The 19,330-nt window shown below is 40.3% G+C and overlaps 1 protein-coding gene across 1 annotated transcript in view; it reads right to left on the bottom strand.

Annotated features, from left to right (window-relative positions):
* The window catches only part of pibf1 (progesterone immunomodulatory binding factor 1), a 78,546-nt gene that overhangs the window by 24,673 nt on the left and 34,543 nt on the right, over nucleotides 1-19,330 (bottom strand). Inside the window, exons 12-14 of the mRNA XM_062059287.1 lie at nucleotides 9,837-10,002; nucleotides 6,299-6,449; nucleotides 5,174-5,264 (exon numbers count right to left, since the gene is read on the bottom strand). Coding sequence (XP_061915271.1) covers nucleotides 5,174-5,264; nucleotides 6,299-6,449; nucleotides 9,837-10,002 — 408 coding nt within the window. The remainder of the gene's footprint in view (nucleotides 1-5,173; nucleotides 5,265-6,298; nucleotides 6,450-9,836; nucleotides 10,003-19,330) is intronic.

The raw sequence follows: 19,330 nt of genomic DNA on the forward strand, positions 1-19,330 counted from the left end.
ATTGCAACAGATTCACAAACACAGATGTCCAGAATACTGTGGAATTATGAAATGAAAACAGAGCTTTTTCGTATTGGCTTCAATGTGGAAGGCATATCCGTGTTCCCCGGGTTACGTCACGCGCATACGGCATCCTCAGAGGCGTTTCGAACCGGAAGTTTAGCGGCAAATTTAAAATGTCACTTTATAAGTTAACCCGGCCGTATTGGCATGTGTTATAATGTTAAGATTTCATCATTGATATATAAACTATCAGACTGCGTGGTCGGTAGTAGTGGGTTTCAGTAGGCCTTTAAGACTAGTTTAAAGTTATCTTCATTGAAAAGTACAGTGCTTTTCCTTCAAAAATAAGGACATTTCAATGTGACCCCAAACTTTTGAACGGTAGTGTATATTGAGTAAAACATGCTTGAAACTAGAATATCAAGTGTTGCAAAGTTGTGCCATCAACACTCACAAGTATAAAACTACTTTTTTAAAGTAATCATTTCTTATTTCAAGCATGAAAAAAAAAAAAATCTTGACTTTGACACAATTGTGTCTCATAATTAAAACAGATGACAGCCAAATGGACTTTGCTGTTTAATTGTCAATGAAACAATAGAAAACACGTACTCATATAGTAGTACAGTTGGCACAGTACAGTAAACTGACAGTTAATATTTCAACATTTAACATTTCTAACAATTTTGAACAGAAATAGTTCATGAACATTCAGATAAATTCTTCAAAATTACAATTAAAATAATTTTGGCCGGGGGCCGGGCTGTATGTATGTGCACTAATTGACTGAAAGAGCACGCACTTAGCGCGATGATGTCATGTTGTCGATGGAAAAATGCATTTTTAGACCATATGATTTGCCTGAGCGGCTAGGAGACCCCGAGAGTAACAAGCGCTTGCCTCGTTGCCTTTCCATTAAGAACAATAAATTAGTTTTTAGTATAAGTTTGCTGGTTTCAAGAAATGTAACACCGAGCGCATATCATTATGTCAAGATAATGGCACTAGCATTTACTTAATTTAAGAATATTTTTCAACATATTGAGCAAAAAGGTCTCTTTTTTTTCTACCAAGAAAAGTGCACTTGTTATTAGTGAGAATATACTTATTTTAAGGTGTTTTTGGGTTCATTGAAGTTAGCTAATTTTACTTGTTTTGGAAAGTCTTGACAAGCCAAATTTTCTTGTTGTATTGGCAGATAATTTTGCTTAGTTCAAATAAAATACCCCTCATTTTTGTATTTTTTTTTCTTGTTTTTCACCACTGACTTTTTGCAGTGAGTATATCACGACACACGGCGAGCGTGGTGGACCATTTGACGGTGAGAGGAGGAAAGGCCGCAGGTATTTGCGTCGGTATGAAGACTGTCATCCACCCGGGCATGTTTAATGCCACTGCAAGCGCGAATAGTGGAGGAGCCGCTTTGTCAAACAACACAAAAGGAGCGACTCAAAACGGCTTATAATAAAGTCGCTGAGAAACGAGTGCAAAACAAATATGCACGTTCGTGTGCACATCCCTCACATTACACAGATTCTTGTAAATGCAACTGGGAAATACCTTGGTAGAGTAGTCAGTGTGCGATTAGGAGTGACAGATTGTTTGGTAAACGTATAGCATGTTCTATATGTTATAGTTATTTGAATGACTCTTACCATAATATGTTACGTTAACATACCAGTTGGTTATTTATGCCTCATATAACGTACACTTATTCAGCCTGTTGTTCACTATTCTTTAGACATTTTAAATTGCCTTTCAAATGTCTATTCTTAGTGTTGGCTTTTATCAAATACATTTCCCCAAAAAATGCGACTTATATTACAGTGCGACTTGTATATGTTTTTTTCCTTCTTTGTTATGCATTTTCGGCCGGTGCGACTTATACTCCGGAGCGACTTATACTCTGAAAAATACGGTACATGTCCCTTGGCAAGTTTCACTGCATTAAGACGCTTTTGGTAGCCATCCACAAGCTTCTGCTTGAATTTTTGACCACTCCTCTTGACAAAATTGGTGCATTTCAGCTAAATTTGTTGGTTTTCTGACATGGACTTGTTTCTTCAGCATTGTCCACACGTTTAAGTCAGGACTTTGGGGAAGGCCATTCTAAAACCTTCATTCTAGCCTGATTTAGCCATTCCTTTACCACTTTTGAGGTGTGTTTGGGGTCATTGTCCTGTTGGAACACCCAACTGCGCCCAAGACCCAACCTCTAGGGTGATGATTTTAGCTTGTCCTGAAGAATTTGGAGCTAATCCTCCTTTTTCATTGACCCATTTAAAGCAGCACTTCCATTGGCAGCAAAACAGGCCCAGAGCATAATACTACCACCACCATGCTTGATGGTGGTGGTAGTGGCTCCATACACTTGGGTAAAACAGAATCCATCCTGTTTGGGTCCCACATCAACCTTAAGAAAGTCAATGACTTCACCATAAAAGTGGGTGACATTGTTATCACCAGAAAGATGAGGTCACCTACCTAGGTTCCATTCTAGAGGCTAACCTTTCCTGTGATAAAATGGCAACCAAGGTAATCAAAAAGGTTAACCAACGAACGAGATTTCTCTACAGAATCTCCTCTCTGGTCAACAAAAGATTCTGGCGGGAACTCTCGTTCAACCCTTTTTCGATTACGCATGCACCTCCTGGTACCCTAGCACCTCCAAAACCCTCAAATCTAAACTCCAAACATCCCAGAACAAGCTAGTCAGGTTACTTCTAGACCTCCACCCCAGATCCCACCTCACTCCTACCCACTTCTCTAAAGTGGGCTGGCTCAAGGTGGAGGACAGAGTTAAACAACTTGCACTGAGCCTAGTCTACAAAATCCGCTACACCTCCCTGATACCGAAGTACATGTCAAACTACTTCCTTAACGTAAATGACCGCCATAACCACAACACCAGGTTGTGCTCCACTAACCACGTTAAACCCAGATTCCGAACTAACAAAGGTCTTAACTCATTCTCTTTCTATGCCACATCAATGTGGAATGTGCTCCCAACAGGTATAAAAGAAAGGGCATCTCTATCCTCCTTCAAAACCGCAATAAAAGTTCACCTCCAGGCAGCTACAACCTTAAACTAACACCCTCCCCGGATTGCTAACAATCAAATGTAAACAATCAAATGCAGATACTTTTTCTTATGCCTTCTGATCTCTCTCTCTCTCTCTCTCTCTCTCTTTCTCTCTCTCTCTATGTCCACTACTTGATGTCCATATCCTAACCCCCACCCCCCCTCCACACCCCTGATTGTAAATAATGTAAATAATTCATTGTGATTATCTTGTGTGATGACTGTATTATGATGATAGTATATCTGATAGTATATATCTGTATCATGAATCAATTTAAGTGGACCCCGACTTAAACAAGTTGAAAAACTTATTGGGGTGTTACCATTTAGTGGTCAATTGTACGGAATATGTACTTCACTGTGCAACCTACTAATAAAAGTCTCAATCAATCAAAAAGGCATGGTGTTCCTGGGATTAAAGGCCTCACCTTTTCTCCTCCAAACATATTGCTGGGTATTGTGGCTCAATTTTTGTTTCATCTGACCACAGAACTTTCCTCCAGAAGGTCTTATCTTTGTCCATGTGATGTCAGATGAAACAAAAATGGAGCTGTTTGGCCACAATACCGCTGTTTGTCATGGAAATGGAGCGACAGAAGCGACTCTCTAAACACGAGTACAGTCTCCAATAACACCAGAAAAAGATGCTAGATTTGTTGTTTTAAATAAATAAAAGGTCACTAAAAGGATTGGAGAAGTCTCTAGTAACTTGACAAATTCAAAGTATTGAATAATAAGCAGCAATAATTTAAACATACAGCAAAATGATATAAGAAGAAATATATGTTAATACTCCATCCATTTTCTACCACTTGTCCCTTTCGGGGTCACGGGGGGTGCTGGAGCCTATCTCAGCTAACTAATAATAATACATATATTTTTTTAAAATGTTCGGCCTTTTTAAAGAAAACGTATGCATCATCGCATATTAGGCAAACTATGACAACGTCATATTGACCTCGCCCCCACCCTCACAGGGGCGTTGGTAATCTGAGACAAACCCTGATTTTAGTTGTATTTTTTAATAGTAAAATTGGAGGCGTTGAAATCGCCATGTAAAATTGCTAATGCTAATGGGTAGCATGTAAATGGCATGCAGCATTCAATGTAAGTTAGCGCACTTTGAAAAGTGGAGCCTCACTTTTGAGCGCATTCTTTCAGACGTGCTTGCTTTGTAGGCATGGAAAATGCAACTTTACCTACTGGCAGTCCGCCATAAATACCCCCGTTTGAATGCCGAGTGCTTGACGCCACGCGCAACAAAGGCATCAAAATATTTTACAGGGATCGTTATGCGGTAGTACTGACAGAATTTGGTCGGCACCTATAAAAAGTCATTTATATAGTATAGTACAGCTATACAAGCTGTACACTGACTACTCCAAGCAGGGCCAAGTTGGCTTTCTATAGTATCGCCCCCTAAAAGGAAATATTGTAATGAATGTGGGATGCTGTAGCGCTTTTCAAGCCAGCACTAGCTCTGATTTGCAGTAATTAGTGAGATGTATTGATTGATTGTGAGCATGCAGACTGTTTGGCCATAACAAAAGGCAAATCTTCCTATGCAGCCTTGGACTCACTGGACTATGACATGTTTTATGGATGAACTTCATCCTGAAAAGTGTTCTTTTGAACTTTCTTCCCCCTCCCAGCACTGGGATGCTGGAATACAATGAATACAAATGCAATGCGGTGGAACCTGTGAAGTCCAAAGCCCCTAAGGTTGTACAATTCAGAATTCCCCTAAAAATCCAGAGTGGAAATATGCCGCTGAAGTTGATCAAAACGTCCACATTTTAAATCTCCCTTTGCCCGCGACCTTTGGAATCCTACAACATTTTAGTACGTGTGACAATTATTCCAAAAGTAGAACTGACCCCAACAAGGAAGAGAAAGCAATAAAAAATGTACTCAAGCATACCTCCTAAAGCACACTTGCAATATGTCTAATAATGCCTGTATTAATGTATCTTTGAGAGTTTTACTAGAAACATGTGCTTTTGTAAGGAAAGGAAGTTGCATCGTAGCAACAATGTGTAAGGAGTTGTTTTCTTTTGTGCTGACTTTTGAGCAAAACATGGCCCGTACCTCTGCTGAAGTCTCCTTTTAGCTGTGGTTGGAACGTTGGCTCCGTAGCCGTATGAGAATAGAACCCTCTCAGCTTCCTCCTCGTTCTCGACTGGACAGACGGGAAATGCAAGATGGTGGTCACGGAGCCAAGTATTTACCTGCCTTCATTTGTGAGTGACTTAAAGGCCTACTGAAAGCCACTACTAGCGACCACGCAGTCTGATAGTTTATATATCAATGATGAAATCTTAACATTGCAACACATGCCAATACGGCCGGGTTAACTTATAAAGTGACATTTTTAAATTCCCGGTTGAAAAAGTCCTTTGGATATGATTTATGCGCGTGACGTCACAAAATCCACATTAGCCTTAGCGTCGTTAGCAACAGCATTGTTAAGCCTTACCAGGCTGAGAATTTTTAACCGTGTAGTTACATGTACATGGTTTAATAGTATTGTTGATCTTCTGTCTATCCTTCCAGTCAGGGGTTTATTTCTTTTGTTTCTATCTTCATTTGAGAACGATGCTATCACGTTAGCTCAGTAGCTAAGTGTGTCACCGATGTATTGTCGTGGAGATAAAAGTCACTTTAAATGTCCATTTCGCGTTCTCGACTCTCATTTTCAAGAGGATATAGTATCCGAGGTGGTTTAAAATACAAATCCGTGATCCACAGTAGAAAAAGGAGAGAGTGTGGAATCCAATGAGCCAGCTTGTACCTAAGTTACGGTCAGAGCGAAAAAAGATACGTCCATCACTGCCTCTCCAGTCCTTCACTGTAACGTTCCTCATCTACGAATCTTTCATCCTCGCTCAAATTAATGGGGTAATCGTCGCTTTGTCGCTCCGAATCTCCCGCTTTATTGTAAACAACGGGGAATTGTGAGGAATACTAGCTCCTGTGACGTCACGCTATTTCCGGTACAGGCAAGGCTTTTTTTATCAGCGAGCAAAAGTTGCGAACTTTATCGTCGATTTTCTCTACTAAATCCTTTCAGCAAAAATATGGCAATATCGCGAAATGATCAAGTATGACACATAGAATGGATCTGCTATTCCCGTTTGAATAAAAAAAAATTCATTTCAGTAGGCCTTTAAGTGTTGGTGGGGTTATGACAGCACGATGAGAGGGCAGCCTCACTTTCAGCAGCCTGCATGGTGACCTGGTCCAGCTCTTGCTCCAGCTTTTCGTACGTCACCAGCCGAGACGCCTGCTCGGCATTCTGAGCGTGCAGCTCCGCCACGCGCTTCTCTGATGTCGTCTGCAGCCTGTAGAACTCCTGCGTGAGGACCTGTGATCATGAAGAAGGGGGAGAAAGTCAAAACGTAAATATGTAAATGTCATGTAAATGTCCACTCAAAAGGTCCCCTATTATGCAAATTTGACTCTTTGATGATGTTTTAACAATAAGTGTGGCTAGAGCCTGCTTATGATCACCAAATGTGAAGAAAAATCTCTCCCCCCACTCGTTTGTTCCACTTTTGACAAACGCTTGCTTTTGAAGGGCCAGGTGGGCTTCGCTACACATCCTAAAGGCAGTGGCGGGCCGTGCGTTTCCCACCTAGGCCTTTAGTGATGTCCGACTTCAATGGTTACCTCTCAAAATACCATCATTTATGTCCCCACATGACCATTGCTGGAGAAAGGGTTGGAATTGAGGGTTAAATCGCCGAAAATTATTCCCGGGCGCGGCCACCGCTGCTGCTCACTGCTCCCCTCACCTCCCAGGGGGTGAACAAGGGGATGGGTCAAATGCAGAGGACACATTTCACCACACCTAGTGTGTATGTGACAATCATTGGTACTTTAACTTTAACTTAACTTAAATACTATACAGAAACACATTTACACCCGACTGGGTCTTAAAACACATCAACAGTGTACAAAACGGGTTATTTTCTGGCGTATTTAAAAAATCGATAAACCCGCATCAGCAATAAAAAGATATCTTATGTGGTACTGTCAAAATAAAAATTGCAAACATGTGCGTGGTACCACTAAAATGCGCTGTTGCTTTTACGACCTTGCTGGCCAGGCGATTGATCGTGTTTACCATATTTTTCGGAGTATAAGTCGCTCCGGAGTATAAGTCGCACCGGCTGAAAATGCATAATAAAGAAGGAAAAAAACATATATAAGTCGCACTTGGAGTATAAGGCGCATTTTTGGGGGAAATGTATTTGATAAAAGCCAACAGCAAGAATAGACATTTGAAAGGCAATTTAAAATAAATAAACAGGCTGAATAAGTGTACGTTATCTGCAGTGAGTAATAATCAGTGTAGTTTCCTAATGAGGCCTTAGCTTGACGCTCCTCTACTTTCTCTTGCTCCGCTTGCTGTGGCAACAACAAACACAACTCCAGACGCTCCTCTTCGTTTTGTATCGTTTACTTGTCAACTTAATCATTCAAAATCGTAAAACAATAACGAACAATAAAGCGAGTTTGTTACAGTAAGAAAGAGTTAGAAAAAGTAAGAGTAAGGTCAAAAAACTGTGTGGCTCGATTCCACCATACCTGACTGCCATTACCCATAATGCATTGTGTCCAAACCATATTACCATACAGATCCTTCCGCCATATATACAATTAAACAGCTACGTAATCTTCACTGTATTAAAGCAGTATAAAATAGTACGTCATCAAATTATTGAGACAAATGTAATAATTACAAATAAAGTGTACCTTATAATTATTCTAAGCATGCAATATATACATTTTCGTATTATGCAAATAAAGTAAATACCGTAATTTCCGGACTATAAGCCGCTACTTTTTCCCCTCGTTCTGGTCCCTACGGCTTATACAAGGGTGCGGCTTATATACGGCCTGTTCTTCTCCGACACCGACGAAGAGGATTTCGGTGGTTTTAGTACGCAGGAGGAAGACGATGACACAATGATTAAAGACTGACTTTTCATATACCGGTAGGCTGGTTATTTTGATAACGTACAGGCGAGCACTTTGTATTACTTTGCACCGTTGTATTATTTGTACTCTGCACGAATGCTGTTCGCCATGTCAAAGATGTGAAAGTTTGATTGAATGATTGAAAGATTTATTGTTAATAAATGGGACGCTTTGCGTTCCCAAACAGTCATCTCTGTCCCGACAATCCCCTCCGTGGTAGCAGGAACCCCTATATACTACGCTAATTACACATCAAAACCCTGCGGCTTATAGTCGGGTGCGGCTTATATATGGAGCAATTTGTATTTTCCCCTAAATTTAGCTGGTGCGGCTTATAGTCAGGTGCGGCTTATAGTGCGGAAATTACGGTAGTCCCATTTTGGCTGAATAAACATAAAGCACCTTGCATAAAATGTAAATTAACTTAAACAGCATTTAGGCTCCTTCAATCAATGATGAAGAAAAAAAAAAAAGCAAACGTGATGCATTTTTGAAATTAATGCGCTGCTATGCTTAAAATAGGTAAATAAAATAGGTTAAAAAAAAATAAAAATAAAAATAAAAAAGGTAAATAATAAATGTTATTATAAATGTTACTACCGTATTTTTCGGACTATAAGTCGCAGTTTTTTCATAGTTTGGCCGGGGGTGCGACTTATACTCAGGAGCGACTTATGTGTGAAATGATTAACACATTAGCGTAAAATATCAAATAATATTATTGATCTCATTCCCGTGAGAGACTAGACGTATAAGATTTCATGGGATTTAGCGATTAGGAGTGACAGATTGTTTGGTAAACGTATAGCATGTTCTATATGTTATAGTTATTTGAATGACTCTTACCATAATATGTTACGTTAACATACCAGTTGGTTATTTATGCCTCATATTACGTACACTTATTCAGCCTGTTGTTGTTCACTATTCTTTAGACATTTTAAATTGCCTTTCAAATGTCTATTCTTGGTGTTGGCTTTTATCAAATACATTTCCCCAAAAAATGCGATTTATACTCCAGTGCGACTTATATATGTTTTATTCCTTCTTTATTATGCATTTTCAGCCGGTGCGATTTATACTCCGGAGCGATTTATAATCCGAAAAATACTGTACATTACATATATACTTACATTATGTATATGACACCTTAATGGAGGTGTTTGGATGTTTTTAAGGGCTTTATATATAATATAATATTTACAATGCATTAAAAAAAATCCATCCGTCGTCTTGTCTCTAATAAAGATTGTGAACGATAGACGAAATTCCCCAAACAGTGCAGTTCCCCTTTAAGAAAAAGAGCTGCCATTCACCAGCAGCAAACTTACACACACCCTGACACTGTTTTTGCCTGTCCGTCTCTCATCTTACTCCCACTACGACTTAATGAGTTACTCTTGAGCGCCGCGCTGAGATAGACGTGTGAGGCAAAAGAACGGATGAAGCTTGAGGGGCGGTCATGAAGGATGACTCAAAGAAAATGGGTTGTGAAAGTGTTGAAAAGTCTCACCCTGATGACAGGCTGGCTGAGAACACAGCAATGAGTCTGAGAGACAGAATAACACAAATAAAGGCGACGTTATCGGTATTACTGCCATTGTAGCTACTGAGCAACATTCCATGTTGACTAAACCACCGCAATCTCCAAATTATTTTCAGCTCGGTATTCCCCACCGAGGGGATTGCGTCATCTTCTCAGTGAGAAGTTGTCGGCGGCTCGGCTTGATCGTCTTGTGACAGCTTTTTTTTTTTTTTTTTGAAGTACCTCCAGTTTTTTCTGCTGTTTTTCACACTCCATCTGGCACTGGGCCAGAGCCTTGTCCGTCTCCTCCTTCAGCATCTGAGCGCGCTCGGCTTCGAAGGAGTGCAGCTTGGCCTGGTTGGACAACTCGGCCACCCGGCTGTCGGTGCCGAGCTGCAGCTGGCGAAACCTGGAGGAAGGAGAGGCGGAGAGTTACTGCTCGCTCGCCTGAACTACTTAAGCGGCGACCTCGTCCAGTGTTGACTCAAAGCACATGTTTCAATATTAAAGGATATCTTCTGGCTAAAAAAAAAGACTGCAACTGTGCGTAAAAGGAGGAATTAATTTCATTCTTCACTTTTGGTTGGTTGGTTTCTTCTACATCAGGGGTGTCAAGCTGGTTTTCATTGAGGGCCACATTGTTGTATGACATTGCAGATCTGACCAGAAGGTCTTATCTTTGTCCATGTGATGTCAGATGAAACAAAATGGAGCTGTTTGGCCACAATACCCAGCAATAGGTTTGGAGTAGGGCTGCAACAACTAATCGATTAAATCGATTATAAAAATAGTTGGCGATCATTTAGTCATCGATTCGTTGGATCTATGCTATGCGCAGAGGCTTTATTTTTTAATAAACCTTTATTTATAAACTGCAACATGTACAAACAGCTGAGAAACAATAATCAAAATAAGTATGGTGCCAGTATGCTGTTTTTTTTCAATAAAATACAGGATAGGATAGAAATGTAGTTTGTCTCTTTTATCCGATTATTAATCGATTAATCGATTATCAAATTAATCGTTAGTTGCAGCCCTAGTTTGGGGGAGAAAAGGTGAGGCCTTTAATCCCAGGAACACCATTCCTACTGTCAAGCATGGTGGTGGTAGTATTATGCTCTGGGCCTGTTTTGCTGCCAATAGAACTGGTGCTTTACAGAGAGTAAATGGGACAATGAAAAAGGAGGATTAGCTCCAAATTCTTCAAACAAGCTAAAATCATTGATTGATTGAGACTTTTATTAGTAGGTTGCACATGGAGTACATATTCCGTACAATTGACCACTAAATGGTAACACCCGAATAAGTTTTTCAACTTGTTTAAGTCGGGGTCCACTTAAATTGATTCATGATACAGATATATACTATCATATATACTATCATCATAATACAGTCATCACACAAGATAATCACATTGAATTATTTACATTATTTACAATCAGGGGTGTGGGGGGGGGGTGTGGGGGGGGGGATATGGACATCAAGTAGTGGGCATAGAGAGAGAGAGAGAGAGAGAGAGAGAGAGAGAGAGAGATCAGAAGGCATAAGAAAAAGAATCTGCATTTGATTGTTTACATTTGATTATTAGCAATCCGGGGAGGGTGTTCGTTTAGTTTAGGGTTGTAGCTGCCTGGAGGTGAACTTTTATAGCGGTTTTGAAGGAGGATAGAGATGCCCTTTCTTTTATACCTGTTGGGAGCGCATTCCACATTGATGTGGCATAGAAAGAGAATGAGTTAAGACCTTTGTTAGTTCGGAATCTGGGTTTAACGTGGTTAGTGGAGCACCCCCTGGTGTTGTGGTTATGGCGGTCATTTACGTTAAGGAAGTAGTTTGACATGTACTTCGGTATCAGGGAGGTGTAGTGGATTTTATAGACTAGGCTCAGTGCAAGTTGTTTAACTCTGTCCTCCACCTTGAGCCAGCCCACTTTAGAGAAGTGGGTAGCCCGGAGGTTGGGTCTTGGGCGCAGTTGGGTGTTCCAACAGGACAATGACCCCAAACACACCTCAAAAGTGGTAAAGGAATGGCTAAATCAGGCTAGAATGAAGGTTTTAGAATGGCCTTCCCAAAGTTCTGACTTAAAGGTGTGGACAATGCTGAAGAAACAAGTCCATGTCAGAAAAGCAACACATTTAGCTGAACTGCAGCAATTTAGTGGTCAAGTGGTCAAGCAGAAGCTTGTGGATGGCTACCAAAAGCGCCTTATTGCAGGTAAACTTGCCAAGGGACATGTAAGCAAATATTAACATTGCTGTATGTATACTTTTGACCCTCACATTTTCAGTAGAGCCATAATAAATTCATAAAAGAAGCAAACGTCATGAATGTTTTTAGTGAGCAACAAGTATGTGCTCCAATCACTACATCACAAAAAAATAAGAGTTGTAGAAATTATTGTAAACTCAAGACAGCCATGACATGATGTTCTTTACAAGTGTATGTACACTTTTGACCACCACTGTATATGAAGATAAAAAAAGAATAGCCTCAACTCTTTTTGATTATTATCATATTTTTTACTACCAGATTGATGGACAACTTGCTTTTAAATTGTGGGTCAAGTTGACGAGCAGACATTTAAAGTTTACACAGATGTCTAGTTATATCCCCGCCCTCTTACAGCTTCTAGGACAGGGGTGTGGAACTTGTTTTCATGGAGGGCCACATGGCAGTCATGGCTTGTAACAGTGAATGTAAGAATATAAAAGTATAATGGCCTCATTATATTATTGCCTATGCAGTTGTTTATTTGATTTTTGTACATACAAGTTGATGGATAACTTGCTTTGAAATCGTAAATCGAATTAGTGATTGTACTGCAAAATAAAAAATACAAAAAAATAAAAGGGATTACTCCTTATGTGTATACAGGTATGTATGTATGTATGTATATGTATATATATATATATATGTATATATGTGTATGTGTGTATATATATATATATATATATATATATATATATATATATATATATATATATATATATATATATATATATATATATATATATATATATATATATATATGTATCTGTTTATATTTTATTATATTTCTGATTATTATTATTTCTTTTTTTTTTCTGTTTATTTAATCAATGTATTTGTAGATATTACTTTGTTTTTGTTGTTGTTTTTTTCTTTTTTGGGGGGGAGGGAGGTGGGTGGTATGGGTGGGATATAAACAAAAATATTTTGACATTTAGAGCAGACAATAGATAAATGATTTATGTGAATATGATGTAATGGATAGGAATGTCTGATGCTGGACGTCAATAAAAATAAAATGAAAAAAAGAAATTGTAAGTCAAGGTGACAAGCAGATATTTAATTATTTTTTGTTATTTTTACAAACGATCATATTTTTATCTTTTACATTTTTGCGCCAAAGAAACTTCTCTATGACTTTAGCTGCAGACTTCTTCTGTTTGTTTGATGTTGGCATTACTGCCACAAGTGGCGAAAAAGTGTATTGCAACTGAGTACTGCTTCGGCCCACAGCTGAGAAACAGATATTTCTTGGCACCCCTCTAGGGGGCGCTTGTGGTCCAACAATGGGTTAAAAAACGCTGCTCTAGAGATTGTGTTCGAAGTAAGATCAGGGTTAAAAAAATATCCATCCATCTATCCATTTTCTACCGCGTGTCCCTTTCAGGGTCGCGGGGGGTGCTGGAGCCTATCTCAGCTGCATTCGGGCGGTAGGCGGGGTACACTCTGGACAAAAAAATATGTCAATGGCAAATATTGAATACAAAAAATTCACATATTACGGTCATTTGTTTCACCTCTGTGTCATTTCTAGCCAGAAGATACTCATTTAACAAATAAAGTCACTTTAACTCAACGAGTTATCCTTTTTTTTTTAATAATGTCAGGCTTAAATGTGTTGCAGCTTGTTGTTGTAGCACTGCTGTAAAAAAACTTAAGTCGAATTGGACCTCTGCCAAGGCCAAAATGTCCGTACTTCCCGGTTTGCGCAGGGTGACAAACAGTTGAGGAATTTATCTATATTTATCAGTCTACTGGATTAGACACAATACACAAATAAAATGCCTGTGTATCATTAAAACTGTCACGGACGTCATTAGCTGGTGTTCTTTTGAGCGAGCAACTTGGCAAGGCAGAGTCACCCAACAGGACAGCCGACTTTTTCTTAAGAGCGAGCACCCAAAGCGATGCGTGGCCTCGTTTAATGTTCTGTGGTCGCGCTTGGCAGCCAGGAGACAGTTCACTTAATGAGAGATGATGAAAAGAAACGTTGGGTGTCTGTGTTCTCAGATGACACCATTCTGTGAAAGTCAAAAGGGGTGTAGCCGGAGAATCTACAAATTGTATTCAACTTGTAAGTGCAATCCTTGTAAAAATGACCTGTCCAGACATTGTTTTAAGACTCCAGACTGCCATACGGCTTTTGCAGATAAATCAATCACTGTAGGTACAATTGTGTGGATTCTGGCCGTGCAGCATTCTACTCCTCGACTGCCAGTCACTGCATCCAAGATGCACACTCTGGGTGGAGCATACCCTTAAATGTGGGCGTTCCCTGTCAAATCTGGCTTTAAACGCATTCTCCCGTCGACTGAAAGTAGCAGTAGAGTGGAAAAACACGTTGCCTCTATATTGAAGCTATATATCTGATTTATGACACCTAAAGGGTTGGAATTGGGGGTTAAAGGCCTACTGAAATGAAATGTTCTTATTTAAAGGCCTACTGAAATGATTTTTTTTTATTTAAACGGGAATAGCAGATCCATTCTATGTGTCATACTTGATCATTTCGCGATATTGCCATATTTTTGCTGAAAGGATTTAATAGAGAAAATCGACGATAAAGTTCGCAACTTTTGCTCGCTGATAAAAAAAAGCCTTGCCTGTACCGGAAGTAGCGTGACGTCACAAGAGCTAGTATTCCTCACAATTCCCCATTGTTTACAATGGAGCGAGAGAGATTCGGACCGAGAAAGTGATGATTACCCCATTAATTTGAGCGAGGATGAAAGATTCGTAGATGAGGAACGTTACAGTGACGGACTTGAGAGACAGTGATGGACGTATCTTTTTTCGCTCTGACCGTAACTTAGGTACAAGCTGACTCATTGGATTCCACACTCTCCTTTTTTTATTGTGGATCACGGATTTGTATGTTAAACCACCTGGGATACTATATCCTCTTGAAAATGAGAGTCGAGAACGCAAAATGGACATTCAGTGCCTTTTATCTCCACGACAATACATCGGCGAAATGCTTTAGCTACAAGCTAACGTGATAGCATCGTGCTTTAACTGCATATAGAAACAAAAAAATAAACCCCTGACTGGAAGGATAGATAGAAAATCAACAATACTATTAAACCGTGGACATGTAAATACACGGTTAATGCTTTCCAGGCTGGCGAAGGTTAACAATGCTGTGCTAACGACGCCATTGAAGCTAACTTAGCAACTTAGCAACGGGACCTCACAGAGCTATGCTAAAAACATTAGCTCTCCACCTACGCCAGCCAGCCCTCATCTGCTCATCAACACCCGTGCTCACCTGCGTCCCAGCGATCGGCAGAAGGACGAAGGACTTCACCCGATGCGTTTGGCGGCCCGGAGACGTAGGAAGTCAAGGTGAGGTCGGCGGCTAGCGCGGCTAGCGCTCCAACAAAGTCCTCCTGGTTGTGTTGCTGTAGTCCGCTGCTAATACACCGATCCCACCTACAACTGTCTTCTTTGCAGCCTTCATTGTTCATTAAACAAATTGCAAAAGATGTCCAAAATACTGTGGAATTATGAAATGAAAACAGAGCTTTTTGTATAGGATTCTACGGGTACCATAACTTCCGTTACTCTGACTTCGTCACGCGCATACGTCATCATACCGCGACGTTTCAGCCGGATATTTCCCGGGAAGTTTTAAAAGTCACTTCATAAGTTAACCCGGCCGTATTGGCATGTGTTGCAATGTTAAGATTTCATCATTGATATATAAACTATCAGACTGCGTGGTCGCTAGTAGTAGGTTTCAGTAGGCCTTTAAACGGGGATAGCAGGTCCATTCTATGTGTCATACTTGATCATTTCGCGATATTGCCATTAGGGATGTCCGATAATATCGGCCTGCCGATATTATCGGCCGATAAATGCGTTAAAATGTAATATCGTAAATTATCGGTATCGTTTTTTTTAATTATCTGTATCGTTGTTTTTTTTTTTTTTTTAATTAAATCAACATAAAAAACACAAGATACACTTACAATTAGTGCACCAACCCAAAAAACCTCCCTCCCCCCATTTCTTTCTGTTATCAATATTCTGGTTCCTACATTATATATCAATATATATCAATACAGTCTGCAAGGGATACAGTCTGTAAGCACACATGATTGTGCGTGCTGCTGCTCCACTAATAGTAAATGATAATGATAAATGGGTTATACTTGTATAGCGCTGTTCTACCTTCAAGGTACTCAAAGCGCTTTGACAGTATTTCCACATTTACCCATTCACACACACATTCACACACTGATGGAGGGAGCTGCCATGCAAGGCGCTAACCAGCAGCCATCAGAGGCAAAGGGTGAAGTGTCTTGCCCAAGGACACAACGGACGTGACTAGGATGGTAGAAGGTGGGAATTGAACCCCAGTAACCAGCAACACTCCGATTGCTGGCACAGCCACTCTACCAACTTCGCCACGCCGTGTAGTACTAACCTTTAACAGTTAATTTTACTCATTTTCATTAATTACTAGTTTCTATGTAACTGTTTTTATATTGTTTTACTTTCTTTTTTATTCAAGAAAATGTTTTTAATTTAGTTATCTTATTTTATTATTTTTTTAAAAAGTACCTTATCTTCACCATACCTGGTTGTCCAAATTAGGCATAATAATGTGTTAATTCCACGACTGCATATATCGGTTGATATCGGTATCGGTTGATATCGGTATCGGTTGATATCGGTATCGGTAATTAAAGAGTTGGACAATATCGGAATATCGGATATCGGCAAAAAGCCATTATCGGACATCCCTAATTGCCATATTTTTGCTGAAAGGATTTAGTAGAGAACATCGACGATAAAGTTCGCAACTTTTGGTCGCTGATAAAAAAGCCTTGCCTGTACCGGAAGTAGCGTGACGTCACAGGTTGTGGAGCGCCTCACATCTGCACATTGTTTACAATCATGGCCACCAGCAGCGAGAGCGATTCGGACCGAGAAAGCGACGATTACCCCTTTAATTTGAGCCAGGATGAAAGATTTGTGAAGGATTAGAGGGCAGTGGAAGCGATTCAGATAAGGAAGATGCTGTGAGAGGCGGGTGGGACCTGATATTCAGCTGGGAATGACTAAAACAGTAAATAAACACAAGACATATATATACTCTATTAGCCACAACACAACCAGGCTTATATTTAATATGCCACAAATTAATCCGCATAACAAACACCTCCCCCCTCCCGTCCATATAACCCACCAATACAAATCAAACACCCGCACAACACACTCAATCCCACAGCCCAAAGTACCGTTCACCTCCGTAAAGTTCATACAGCACATATATTTCCCCAAAGTTACGTACGTGACATGCACTTAGCGGCACGCACGGACGGGCAAGCGATGAAATGTTTGGAAGCCAAAGCTGCGTACTCACGGTAGCGCGTCTGCTATCCAACTCAAAGTCCTCCTGGTTGTGTTGCTGCAGCCAGCCGCTAATACACCGCTTCCCACCTACAGCTTTCTTCTTTGCTGTCTTCATTGTTCATTAAACAAATTGCAAAAGATTCACCAACACAGATGTCCAGAATACTGTGGAATTTTGCGATGAAAACAGACGACTTAATAGCTGGCCGCAATGGTGTCCCAATATGTCCGCACAATCCGTGACGTCACGCGCAAACGTCATCATAGCGAGACGTTTTCAGCAGAATATTTCGCGGGAAATTTAAAATTGCACTTTCCTAATCTAACCCGGCCGTATTGGCATGTGTTGCAATGTTAAGATTTTATCATTGATATATAAACTATCAGACTGCGTGGTCGGTAGTAGTGGCTTTCAGTAGGCCTTTAAATCACCATAAATGATTCCCGGGCACGGCACCGCTGCTGCCCACTGCTCCCCTCACCTCCCAGGGGGTGAACAAGGGGATGGGTCAAATGCAGAGGGGGGGGGGGCGGGGTTTGGTGGTCCCGGGGGTGTACTGTATATTGTAGCGTCCCGGAAGAGTAAGTGCTGCAAGGGGTTCTGGGTATTTGTTCTGTTGTGTTTATGTTGTGTTACGGTGCAGAGGTTCTCCCGAAATGTGTTTGTCATTCTTGTTTGGTGTGGGTTCACAGTGTGGCTTATATTTGTAACAGTGTTAAAGTTGTTTATACATCCACCCTCAGTGTGACCTGTATGGCTGTTGATCAAGTATGCCTTGCATTCACTCATGTGTGAGCAAAAACCGCATAAATTATGTGACTGGGCCGGCACGCTGTTTATGTTGAATAAAAGCGGACGCAACGTCAGGTTGTAGAGGACGCAAAAGGCAGTGCCTTTAAGGCACGCCCCCAATGTTGTTGCCCGGGTGGAAATCGGGAGAAATTCAGGAGAATGGTCGCCCCGGGAGATTTTCGGGAGGCGCACTGAAATTCGGGAGTCTCCCAGGAAAATCGGGAGGGTTGGCAAGTATTTTTTAAGTCGGGGTCCACGTTAATCAATTCATTGCGCCGCTAAGAAATAGTTTGTTTGCATTAGTGCTCATAATAACAACATTACTAATATTTGGTTAATATTCAGGTCATAATATGTAGAAAGAGTATTGTTGGCGGATTTTGAATGTTAGCTAGAGGGTTTTGTGAGCAAAATAGAGAGCCCCCATTGACTCCATTGTTAGCAGACTTTTTATGTATTTATTTATTTACAACTTAGAATGCATAAAAAAACATATGTGTTCATGTCATATATAGAGATTGTGAATGATAAACAGCACATCTCTTTATAGCTTTTGTGTATTTCCAGTATGACTGATCTAGTAATATGGTCAAAGTGCAGAAGGGTTGCCACAGTGACGTTAATCTCCGGAAATAGCCGAAGGTATTCGGAGCGGAATATTCAAAATGGCTGACTGAATTTGTGGCACTTATTGATGTTGAAACTGTGTTTTTACATATTTTCCGGATTGTAAATCAATTGTATTTGTTTAATGGATACATTGAAATTAAGCATATAAAGTCCACTTGTTTTTCCACTCCACTGCTACTTTAAAGGGGATCTATGATAGATCTTGTGTCTGTTAATAAGCTCCTTCTTTTTTGCCATGCTCTTCTTGTGGGGAAGACTGGCTCGTACATGCACATGCATTCTCCGCTGTTGCCATTTCTAATACAAATTAACGTATAGTTCTAACTTATACCTGTCACTAGACTCCATATGGAAGTGCTAAAAACTACAACATGGCTGGCAAGGAGAAGACACTGTCAAAGTGGAGGCTCGTAAAAATAAAAAACGCCCACAAAATGGAGCATCTTGAAGAGACGGTCAGAAAGCGGCTTGAAAATGGTGTGTAAAAACATCATCTGTGCAACATTTTGAGCAAAGAACCCCCATTACATGTTACGTAGACCACAAGGATGTATTTTAAATGTAGACAAAAAAATCCTAATATGACCTTGTTAAGTCAAGCTCTCAGTCTGAGGAGGAGTAGCCCTTCCCCCTCTGCTTCAGGGTTTGAGGGAACAAAAAAAAAGGCAAGATAAAGTAATATCTT

Source organism: Entelurus aequoreus, linkage group LG09 (genome assembly GCF_033978785.1).
Source record: "Entelurus aequoreus isolate RoL-2023_Sb linkage group LG09, RoL_Eaeq_v1.1, whole genome shotgun sequence".
Taxonomy (NCBI): domain Eukaryota; kingdom Metazoa; phylum Chordata; class Actinopteri; order Syngnathiformes; family Syngnathidae; genus Entelurus; species Entelurus aequoreus.